We start from the raw sequence: 12,688 nt of genomic DNA on the forward strand, positions 1-12,688 counted from the left end.
GTATTAAAAATGCTTTAAGGATTTTAAAGTGGCTCTCTCTGAATAAAAGGACAGAGAGCTGCAGGTAGCATCCCTGATCTTCTAGGAGAGGTCACCTATCTTCTCAAATGGATCTTCTACTTCCATAAAGTACAAGGAAGAGCAGGAAGTCACCCTTCAAGCTACTTCTTTGTATCTCCTCCATATTTTCTCCTCCAATAATCTATCTGAAAGCCTAGCACTGTATCCTGTCCAGCTGTGGTATATTTTATTTCCTACAGCAAAACATTAGTCAGAGCTCAAGGAGTTAATGCATTTCCTTCTCAGGTTGAAATGTTACCTTAATTGCATGGTGTTTATTCTTGGCATTTCCAGTCTCCTAAAGAGACAAGGTTACTTTGCAATCTCTTTGTCCTCATGTATGTGTGTGGAGTCTTGTTGAGGGGGGGTAAAATGCTTGCAACTTACCACACTCAGAGAAAGAAATCATAAATCAGCAGGTCAGTCAGGTACTATTATTTCACCTTTCACGTTATTATGTTTTCAATACAATATTTCAATGGATTTTGTTCTGCATAATAATTTATCAAGAATTACCAAAACTCTTAATGAGCTCAGAGAACTTTGGCTCCAATAAAATGAAACCTTTATCACAAATTGGTTGAGCCCATGACTGCAACTTAATCATTCAATTGTACATAAGTCAAGTTGTATTTTTATTTTGTAGGAATAAGTTCCCAGGGAAAGAAAACTCATTTTAAAACTTCGGGCCATTAAGCCTTAAATGGTAGAATGTCAGTGAAATAAAAATGAACTGGGCCAAGACTTGGGAGAAACTTGGAACCCAGCCATTGTTCTACAAGTAACAACTTCTGTGACATTGGGAAAATCTTCTAACCTTACTTGGTTTCAGTTTACAAATGTCAAAATGAGAGATAGGTCTAAATAAAGGCTTTCTAAAAATCCCTTGTAGTTCTAAAATCATATGAATTGTTGGAACACTGAACTTAGTGTTCAGTGACTACTGCCATGTATATTATATTTTTTTTTCCTAGAAATTCTCCTCTTGCTGGAAATACTCATTAAATTGTTCATCATCAGAAATACAGAAGAACAAGTTTTTCTCTCCTAATGACCTAGGCAAAAATTTTCAGCATTGTGTGCTCACTACATGTCAGGTATGATTCCATTTAATCCTCAAACTAAGCCAGTGTCAGTTATTATAATTCCCATTTAATAGATGGGAATAATGAAACCAGAGGGATTAAGCAATTTTCCTAAGATCACACAACACATGAGGTGTGAACATGCAGAGACTGAATTCAGGTATGTCTAATTCCAGAGAACCCGCTCTCTATCTTTATTTTTAATCATTTAATACAATTAAAATTGTATTTCATACAGTTAAATATAGTCCTATACCACCTGAAGAGCCAAGCTCTTCCCTATAAACATTGGAATACACACTGGCCAGTTAATACAAAAGAACAGAGATTTGTCCTTTGCTCTACCCTTAGCTCTAGACAGAATCAGTGACCCAAAGCTACTACTAGTTCTGCAAACGTATACCTTATGAATCGGAAAGAATGACAGGTGATTGTTAAATACCAAATCTTTGCCCCCAAGAGAATATAATGAACAACAAACAATTGGAACAATTTGTCAGAAGGGAAAATGCAACAGATTTGTGGAATCTCTTAAGAAAATTCAAACACTAAACTTTCAGTATGGGAATCATGACAAATACACATTTTAAAAGAAGTAAAACATCTTTAAAATTTCCCTTAAAAATACCTGAAGGGGATTTCATACTAGAGCATGTTATTGGACTGACCCTATTAGATGCTAATAAGAACCTAAAATTCCATTAAGTATTATTGAAAAAAGGTAAAAAAAAAAAAAATTAAACTAGGACATGCTTCCCCCTCTCACTCCCAAAGCTATAGAAACCCTGTCCCATACAAAGCTTCAAGATAAAAGGAACTTGAGTCTCTAGGGGCATTCAGTTTGTTGCCATAATGGAAGCTGAGTAGAGGTCACTCATTCATTTACTTTAAAAGGTTTTGGTAACAGTGAATGAGGTCAAGATGAACCGTTGGTTTAGGATCATTATTGGAAACATAAACCACCTCCTAGCAATCCCTATTAGAAACAGGTTGATTTAATGTAAAAAAGAGATTAGTCAGAAAATAAAATTGCTAAAAGATGGGCAATGTAGCATAAGCAAAAGATTAAAAGAAAAAAAAGGTTATTTTTTTAAAAATGTAAAAGATATTTTTCTCTGAAATATCTATAAATTTCATCTCACATATTAACGTGCATTAAGAGTTAGCTAGGTACAGTAAGCAGGAATGCAAAAATATCCTACTTTTTAAAGGACAATAAAGAAAAATATTAAAGGAAAACTGCTGAATGGGAGAAAAAGAAGTTGAACTTCTTAGTGTTGCTAAAATTGAGAGTCTCATAAAGAAACAGACAAGTTCTTGTGGGAAGATGAGATATTTTCTGGTATTATGACATGATTTTATTTGTAAAATGAACTGATTTATGATGTTAGAAAGAATAACAGAAAACTTTTTCGTTTCTTCTTTTAATCTAATGAGTTACGTGAATCAACTTAGAAGACTATAACTCTACATAAAGTCTTTGCAAGGAAGTAATGTAGATCGAGTTCTCAATCCAATTAGAATCATGCAATTAGAGCTAAGGTTGCTTTTTTAAAGAGAGAAAAACTGTTCATATAGAATTGATCCTAAGTGATTGAATAAAATTGGTGAATTTGCTAATTCTTACAGCATTTTCTCTTTGAATATATAACTACAGAGTAAAACCTACTACCACTTTTTCATCTGGAGTTGAAAGAAGATAGAAATAATAGGCCAAGAGAAATCTTAAGTAACTTGGGTCATTAGAATATGTGAATGTTTGTGCATACACAAACTTGTTCATACACTTTTTTTTAAAATCTAATGACACATACTTCAAATGTAATAAAGATGTCTAAATTAACCTCTCCTTTAAAGAGAACTCAGTAAAAGAATGAGAGAAATGTTGGGGAACATCATCCTCTTGTCATTTAACACAGCTATCAAGTGTGAAAATTTGTCCTGCTCTCTTACCCTGTCAATCTAATCCATCTAGCAGATCTGTCTACCCATCTAATGCTTTGCATGCCTTTACCAACATTTGGGGCAAGCGTGTATTTATAATTGAAACCAAAAGCTTAAAGGCAGCCTTAATTGTGGGTCGAATAACATTGCAGCCCACTATTCTACCGATAAAGAAACTGGAATGCATTGTTTTCTAAAGCTCAAAGAGACAATGGTATAAAACACGTAAGAAAATGCAATCAGGATGAACAATGTAAGTTGGTGTGTTTATTTCTACAAGGTCTTTAGCTCCGTATCTAAGAAAGATAAAGAAGTAGATCAATTCAAAATATACTATGTAAGTATTTGCAGATATCAAGTAAATTTATTCTATTGTAAATTCTCATGTAAGCACTGATTATGTGTGCATTGACAAAAATAAGTTTTATAATGCTATTTGTTGTGAATTTGGTTTGCCTTCCACGATAGCAGATTTGATTCTTACCCTTCTTCTTCCTTGTCAGATGCTGCCAAGGAAAAGGAAGAAGGGGAAAGAAGAAAAGGGAGAGAAAACATTCTCAAAAAGAAATGTGGCAAGGATTTACATGAGCAAAAAAAGGGATCTGTTCCACATTTTTAATCTTCTTTCTCTACACATGTCCCTATAGTGGTCCTTCCCATAACTGAATAATCTCTCAATAGACTAATTTAAATATATTGTGACTCTCATAACTATTAAGTATTTGTAAGACTGCCCCAAATCAACAATTTATAAAATATACTTTAGAAGTATGCTTTTAGTTAATGAATACATTAAAAGCTGTGTAAATGAATTCCTTTCAGATTGTCAGTCTTGCTCAGTACTTAATTTTTGCTTGAAACATTTCCTACTTCCCATATTAAAAAAAAAAAAATATATATATATATATGGCCATAACTGCTTTATTATCTTAGATTTTCAATTAAAAACATTTTAAATGTAGATAACCTGGTACCATCAATTAAAACTATATTCAAAGTCAGCATATTTAGACTGAACATGAATAGAACAAACAGTTTTTTGTATTTTTTTTTTTTTAAGTAGGTTCCACACCCAGCATGGAGCCCAACAAGGGCTCAAACTCACAACGATGAGATCAAGACCTGAGCGGAGATCAAGAGTCCAAAGCTCAACTGACTGAGTCACCCAGGCACCCCCCAATGAACAGTTTCAAACCACTAAATTTAATAAACCACATTCCAGATATGAACAGATTGATAACATCACATTAGGATTTGCTGCTCGTAATTACAGTTAAGGAGAGCAAAGAATCCTGGTTGGATCATCTCACTGATGTTTCTCTGTCTCCCTGAAGCTATGACTAGCTCACTAAAATGTCAGGTGGACCAAGAATGAGCAAACCCTGACTGGGCTATATAATCCAGGGTAAAGAAATTAAGTATACCTGGCCCAATTAGGTAAAATGGGATAAAATTTGCTGGCAATGAAGTCTAAACGTGATTAAATACACAAATGAAATAACGTAGACATGTCTGCTTCTGTCATTTATGGTATTTACACTGAAAAAATATGCTGGATTCTCAAGACAGAATTTCAAAAGAATGATGAATTTTTCCTCTCTAACATCTGCTTCCAGAAGACGATGTTACATAGGGTGGATTCATAGCTCCATGAATTAGATTCCTTTTCTTGCTGGCAATAGCAAGTATGTATTGAGCACCTACTGTGTGCCTTGATACTCCATCCATGATTTCATTAAGTCCTCATAAATACTCTTACGAAATAGGTACTTTCGGAAAGGGAATTTTCAGAAGGGGAAAAATTTTTGTCAAAATTCATGCCCCAGCAAGTGGTGAAGACAGGACAACCCTGACAACCCACTTTTTCCTTTTGTTATCAATATAGCTGCTTTCTTCCATCTTCATTGATGCTCCTCATCATCATCACACATTTCCATTTAAGCAAAAGATGCAGGTTATAGAGCCCTCGCTCTTGGTCTCTCCAGGCAACATGAAGGGTGAAATTCTACTTGAACCAAATCATTATCTTCCCTAACCTCAACCCTTATGACACGTGGCTCCTGAGCATATAGTAAAAACGTCCTCTCTGCCACGGCTCTCTAACAAAACTTGCTGTACCTTTTTGCTTTGGTTCCCCTGCACATCCCTCACTGAGAACACCCACGGTCACATTTTAAACATTAAAGAATAGAGAAAATGAAATCTTTCTAGCATTTCTCAGCAATAATTTCCTTTTTGTATAGTATGAAAATGACTGTCAGCTTGCTCAGATTGAAGCTCCCTGACAGTAGGGGCCTGCGCCAGTCACCATTTGCAAGATTCTCATGGCATAGGAGGGAATAGGGCAGGAATTAAGTAAGCCGAAAATAATTATTTTGGAGGTTATTCCAGTTAGCTCATCTAAAAATTAGAATATAGATAGATGATAGATAGATAGATAGATAGATAGATAGATAGATAGATTTTTTTTTTAATTGGAAGTATGCATGAAATGATGATTTCTGACCTGGATCTGTTGCTGAAGCAAATTGATTTTGTGTTGTTGCTGCAGAAGCTGCTGCTGTTGTCTTGCAATCTGTGGAGAAATTGCACATGAAAAATTTAAAAGTATATTGTAGTCCCAGGGGGAAATTACCAATGTTCTGTTGCTCCAAGTTTGATTTGACACTGATTAAGATGATGAAAATAGATGTGCCTGTGCCCCTAGAGTACCAGCAATTCATCCATAAGTAGGATCAAACAAGATATTCAGTTTTCGGCACAGTTTCTTTTGGCCTAAAACAAATGAAGCCTAAGACACTCCGACAGTGATCCAATCCAGTATGAAACAGTAGAGTGTCAGAAATCCTTCTTCCTTCCTGGCAATTCGTGAAGAAGGTACGGCCTCTGGCATTTTTATCTCTTTTGTACAAAAGAAACTATTGCATCAACAGGGGGGTTGTTGCGACCTGGGAGTTCAGGGTAGCACAGGGTATTGCCTTGTGGAGGCTGTATTCCTCACTGAGGTTTCAGTATTTGTTTTCGTTTTTTCATAAATACTGCCCTCATTTCTGCCTCCCACAGACCCCTGAACAGCCAACTCCTCAGTGCACTCCATCACAGTTTCTGCTCCCATTCTCCACTAAAATGATTGGTAATAAAAGTCGCCAATCTCATTTTTAAAATTTTTTTTAAGATTTATTTATTTTTTGGGGGGGGTTAGGGAGGGGGAGTGAGAGGGAGAGCATGGAACCCGACACAGGGTTTGATCTCAAGACCCTGAGATCATGACCTGAGCCGAAATCAAGAGTCAAAGGCTTAACTGACTGAGTCACCCAAGCACCCCTCATTTTTTCAATTCTAATGTGTTTTTTAGATTTCACCTTTTGTCCTTTCATCAAAATTCAACACTCAAGTTCTTTCCCTTGATCCTGAACTTTCTTCCTTGGCTTCCACGACAGTACATTTTCCTGGTTTTTCTCTACCCTCAGTCTGTTCCTTCTCAGTTACCTTCAACTGCTCTGTCTAGCCATTCAATGTCGTAGTTGTATCCCTACTCCTGAATGTATGCCAAGTACTTATGAATTTGTTTCTCTCACCTCTGCCTTTGCTTTCAGTTTCAGACCCATTTTTCCAATGACATTCTCAAAGGTACTTCATATTCAACAAGTTCAAAACTAAATTCAATTATGGTTATTTTCATGCTTTCATTTTATCTTAGGGACAGGGTTTAAAAAATCCATTTTTTTTTCCCTGAAGAAAGGTAGAAAGGAGATGGTAGGAAAAGGAATATCACTCTTTTCCTTAAATCTGGTCCTTTCCTCCCACATGTCAATATTTCAGCTGATAAATCTTTTTATCAGCACCTTAAGCATTTATCAAGAAACTGACCACCTCACACCCCTCCACACTTCCTCCCGTTCCAAGCCACTGTTCTCTCTTGCTGGGTTATTGTAATAGTCTCCTATTGCTCTTTCTGCTTCTGCCTTTGCACCCTACAGCCTATAATATGCCAATATCTAGAAAGATCCTTTTAAAATATAAGTTGTGTCATGTTACTCATCTTTTCAAAACCCTCTGTCTCACTCAGAGCAGAAGGAAGTGTCCATATGATGCCTGCAAGACCCTGTATGATTTGGCCTCCTGCTACCTCTCTGGTTTCACCTTCTCCTCTTTCTCCCTTTGTTACTCCATTCTTGCCACTCTCCTCTCCTGTCTCTTGAAGACGCTAAGGATGCTCCTATCTCCCAAGGATGTACCTGCTTCTGGGCCTCTGCACTTGCTTTCCCCTCCATCTGGAACCCTCTATGCCTAGATAACTGACTGCCACTCCCTCACCTCCTGCAAGTCTCTGCTCAAATATCACCCTATCAATGAAGTCTTCCCTGAGCACCCATTTTAAAAGAGCCTCTCTCTCTACCTGGCACCCTCATCCCTAATTCTCTCCTTTATTTATAACCCTTATCAACATCTTATTTGTTTACTATCTTTTCCTAATGAGAATTCAATACATTAGGAATTTTTGTCTGTTTTATTCTTTGCTGTATCCCAGTAACTAGAATAGAACCTGGCATCAAATTGGTGCTCAATAGATATTTATTGAGTGAAAAAAAGGAGAATGGAGCTCAGAGTCCAGTGGAAAGGCTGGTCAATGAACAGATTCATTAGCATCTCTAAGGGCTATAATAGGAATATTAGAGTGCCCAGAGTAGAGACACCCTACAATGAGTAGGGAGTTTCAGGAGGAGGGTCAGAAATGGAGTTCTCAAGAGAAGATATACCTAACCTGAATCTTAAGGAATAAGTATTAAATGCCCTTCAGAGATTTTCCTGTGTCCTGATGAAAAGATCAGTGACTACAAGAGTGGTGATTATGCATGCCAGCACTGCATGGTAAAGAAGATCTAGGGGAGTAAAATAGGCTCTAGAAACTTGACCTGAAGCTTTCGCAAAGGATCTTCTCTCAGGCTTTGTAGGCATCATTGCTTAGCATCTTTCCAACACAGGAGAGAAATTCTGGGAGAACCTAATGATTTCTAAAATTCCAAGGATAATGTCAGAAAAAGTAAAAAATTCTAGAATCCTTTGATGGTATGTGGGGATGAGCCAGAATGTGAAAGAGAAGAGGACTTTGCTCTCTGTTAGTGATTGCTCAGATTTTTCAGGACAAATATGCCCTTGGACCCACCAAAGTAGTGATTCTCTACAAAGAAATATCCCCATCTGACCTACAGTTTCAGAAGCTCCTAGAATTTTCTAGAATTCAGATGTTTGAAAGCATTGAGAATTATGAACAAGAAAAGAGTAGTGTTTTTCTAGACTGTCACAGATGAGCATTCTGAACTCTTATCATGGGGGTAAAGCAAGAGAAATATGGGCCATATTCAAGAACAGGCCAAATATATCCTTAAGGAAGATGATGAAGTATTTCATTAAACATGAAAGCATCATCTTTCAAGCAGAGATGAACCACCAAGTAGGGAGGAGTAAACTGAAAGGGGGTCACTTCAGATGTAATCTGAATATTTCTTCTTTCAACTCTGCTAGTTTACATTTTGAAAATTGTTAAGGTTTTGTAGGGATGTGTGGACACTTACCCCTGACTAAATAATGGTCTTCTTCCACTTGGGACAGTGCATGGACAGAGCCCAGAATATGGGATGGCAAAAGGGAGTTAGCCCCAGAAGAGATGTATCATATCTGTATATAAATTCACCCTATGGCACCCTCTTTCTTCCCTTCCCTTTGCTACCAACTTTAAGTAATAGTTCTTATACATTGCCTCCATTTTCCTACTACACATTTGTCAATTCTTATGCCTTATTTCTACTACTAAAGCTCCAGAGAAGCCAGAGTCTTAAAAGGCCAACAGTGAGAAACTAAATGACAAATCTAGTAGATTTGTTCTTCTGGAATTGTTCATTTTCTTTTATTTACCAGCTATATGCCAGTATCTCCCAAGGATCTACCCTTAGTCCTTTTCCATTTTCTAATGCTATCACCACTATTCTAATATAGGGCTTACAAACCTGCCATTCCCTCATGAAACAGTCTGGCCCCAGATATTAATATGGCTGCCTCTTGTATGTCATTTAGATCTGAGTTCAATTGCCAGGTCCAACCACCCAAGCTAAGAAACATTGCTTTGCCATATCAATCAATATTTATTAAATAACTCTAATTACATTTCATCAAATAACTTATCACTGTCTAAAATCATTTTGTTAATTTCTCTTTTCCTTTGTTAATCATCTTTCTCTTTCCACTAGAATTTAGGGGCTCTATCTTACTGGTTAATTGATGAAGCCTCAGAAGTTAGCACAGTGCCTGGCACATAAGAAGCACTTGATTATTTGTTGAATAAATGAATGAAACTTACCTACCCCAGTGGTTTAAACCACCATCTCTATGTAAATAAACTAAGAAATTTAGTTCAGCCCTCTTTTCCAAACCGTCAATTGGTATTTCTAGCTGTTTTTTACATACCTCCAGCTGGACAACCTGACAAGAGCTCTAATTAAACACGATAAAACCACCTGTTATTCCAAATTTGCCCTCCTCCTGACTTGACCCATCACCCAGGCTCAACATCTCTCCTCATTCTTTTGCCCACTCAAAGAATTCAACTAATCATAATTTTCCCACCTGTTTATTCTTTTCTTCTCTTTTTCTGTGGTCATTTAGTTTAGATTCTAAACTATCTAGTTTAGATTCTCACTCCTTATTGAAGTTATTATAATAGGTATCTAACTAAACTTCCTGGGCCATAATTAATTTACTTCATTTGTTAAATCCTACTTATTCTTCAAAGCTCATACCAAACACCTGTTGAATGAACTCTTTCACGGTGTCCCTGACTGGAAATGTTCTCTTGACACGCCATGATTCTGTTTGGTACTTCTCTCATGACCTATCAGAATTTCACCTTGGTTTTAATTACTTCGATGTTACATACCACTAAAGTAGTTGATAAGCTTTTTCAGATCAAAGTGTTTTTGTTTGTTTGCTTCTTTTGTATTTTGTTTTTTTATTTATTTATGTGAGGTGGGAAGAAAGACTTTTATTGATCTTTGTGCACCTAGGAGAGTGTCCTATAAATAGCAGGCAAAACCATGTCTAAGGAATTTGTGTCCCTGGCTCCTACTCACCTGTTCTTGTTGCTGTTTGGCCAACTCCATTTGCTGGCGTTGTTTCTCGATCTGAGATGCAGCCAGTTTCTTCTGCTCATCGTGGGCAGCCAGTAGCTGCTCTCGCAGACTGGTCAGCTGATTGATCATACCCATGAGCTGCCTCTCCTTCTCAGCTAGGCTTTCAGGAGTCCCTGAAAATAACATGGCAATAAAACATACAAGAAAAGGGAAATGAGAAGAGAGTGATTATTCAGTGACAATGAATCTGTTGTATAGAGAACTATTCTAAATAGAAGGTTAACACACAAACATAGGCTCACTTTCTTTCAGATTTTTTAACTCCACAGTGAAAAGCGATGGGTATTTCCCCTTTACAAAATATCAGAATGAACAAATATTTTGATTTTTTTTATGTATGACAAGTAATAATCTATAGTTTTTAATTTTACAAGCAAATAAAAAAATGGTGGGGTGAGCATCTACTATTTTAATGTTCTATGGTGGGATCTGACAAAAAATAAAAAGAAGCCTAAAGCACAGCTCCTTGCCCTAAGTAGTTTTTAATCAAATTAAGGAGGCAAGACAAAAACATGAACATTTAATAACCATAATTATTAGGAGATCAAGTTATTATTATCAGTAATATCATTCTCCTTTTCTCAAAAAAGAATCTTGAAGAATTAGAACCAAGGAATTCTACATTAAAAAGGGGAAAAAATCTATTAGCCAATCAAATTTTAGACAGTTTTATCATATGCCACTCAGAGGCTTTCTTCAAAAATAGAATATAACTAGCAGGGAAAATATTCAAGATTGAGAATATAAATTCAGGCTATCATGAAATTATGAAATATGGTTGAAAAACTAAGAGATCACATTATAGTCACCAAAGATTATAGTTAAATTCAACACTTGGAGAAGAAGTCACAGCAGTCATTTATGATAAATAACAGGCTCAGGATATTTAAAACATGCTATGAATCTTCTTCGTTAGGTTAAAATGCTTATTTGGTACACCAAAAATGTGAGCAGTTCACTGAAACAGGAACAATATCACTTTTAATTGTTCTTTTAAAATTCACCGGATAGACAAGACCCCTATGGTAAAGCACTCACAGCAGGAGAGAACATACTTTTTAATTACAATTTTCACTTTAATATAAGACACTAAGCACTATTTTAATAATGCATTTGCCCCCTGTATATGTAATTAGATAGAAGGATCTGTTATAACCCAGTCACCCTTCCCCATCCCAGTGTATTTCTCTCTAACAATTTATGCTGAAAAAGCATGTGCTTTTTAGGAAGTAGCAGCTATAGTTAGTGGCTTATAATTTTCACTGGCCCATTTGGAATGGAAATAAAGTTTCTAATGTAATTTAGATAGGCTAGAGAATAAATATCTAGAAAAGAAATTATGAATGAATAGAAGTCAAGAATCATGCATTATATTCTTTATTATGAATACCTAGCATTATTCAGGGCAGGTGCCCAATAAATTATTGCTAATAATTTACTATACTTCAGATATTTGGATTCCATTGAACAGAAGAACATTTATTCTAAGAATAACAACAATATGATTGTTGCAATTAGAATTCTAATAATAAATAATCTAAATATATACTGGGAAGATTTTAAAGAAAATATTCAAGTGATGGTACAATGTACATCTTCACACATCATTAGTAACCACATTTCTAGGAATACATACTACGAAAAGTAATACATATCAGGCCTTGTAATCCTCATTATCTTCAAGGGATAATTTCACTTATAAAAATCTAGCCCAGGGGCACCTGGGTGACTCAGTCAATTAAGCATCCAACTCTTGATTTTGGCTTAGGTCATCATCTCAGCATTGCAAGATTGAGCCCTGTGTCAGGCTCTGTGCTAGGTGTGGAGCCTGCTTAAGATTCTCTCTCTCCCTCTCCCCTTGCCCCTTACCCTTCTTCCTCCCTCTCTTAAAAAAAAAAAGAAAATCTTCTTCATCCATTCATCTGTTGATGGACATCTTGGCTCTTTCCATAGTTTGGCTATTGTGGACATTGCTGCTATAAACATCGGGGTGCACGTACCCCTTTGGATCACTACATTTGTATCTTTGAGGTAAATACCCAGTAGTGCAATTGCTGGGTCGTATGATAGCTCTATCTTCAACTTTTTGAGGAACCTCCATACTGTTTTCCAGAATGGCTGCCCCAGCTTGCATTCCCACCAACAGTGTAAAAAAGCTTTTTTTTTTTTTTTTTTTTTTTTAAAGATTTTATTTATTTATTTGAGAGAGAGAGAATGAGAGAGAGCACATGAGAGGGGGGAGGGTCAGAGGGAGAAGCAGACTCCCTGCCGAGCAGGGAGCCCGATGCGGGACTCGATCCCGGGACTCCAGGATCATGACCTGAGCCGAAGGCAGTCGCTTAACCAACTGAGCCACCCAGGCGCCCCAGTGTAAAAAAGCTTTTGCACAGCAAAAGAAACAGCCAACAAAAT

The 12,688-nt window shown here is 36.6% G+C and overlaps 1 protein-coding gene across 17 annotated transcripts in view; it reads right to left on the reverse strand.

Moving 5' to 3' along the window:
- Positions 1–12,688, reverse strand: part of SOX5 (SRY-box transcription factor 5) — a 1,003,105-nt gene that overhangs the window by 191,515 nt on the left and 798,902 nt on the right. For 16 of the 17 annotated variants that reach the window (XM_078075751.1, XM_078075750.1, XM_078075752.1 and 13 more), the window contains 2 exons: positions 10,217–10,389; positions 5,596–5,664 (listed from right to left, as the gene is read on the reverse strand). In XM_078075751.1, the coding sequence (XP_077931877.1) occupies positions 5,596–5,664; positions 10,217–10,389 (242 nt within the window). Of the gene's footprint in view, positions 1–5,595; positions 5,665–10,216; positions 10,390–12,688 lie in introns of those variants that run through there. The other variant, XM_078075762.1, reaches the window with a different exon arrangement.

This window comes from Halichoerus grypus, chromosome 6, assembly GCF_964656455.1.
Source record: "Halichoerus grypus chromosome 6, mHalGry1.hap1.1, whole genome shotgun sequence".
Lineage (NCBI taxonomy): Eukaryota > Metazoa > Chordata > Mammalia > Carnivora > Phocidae > Halichoerus > Halichoerus grypus.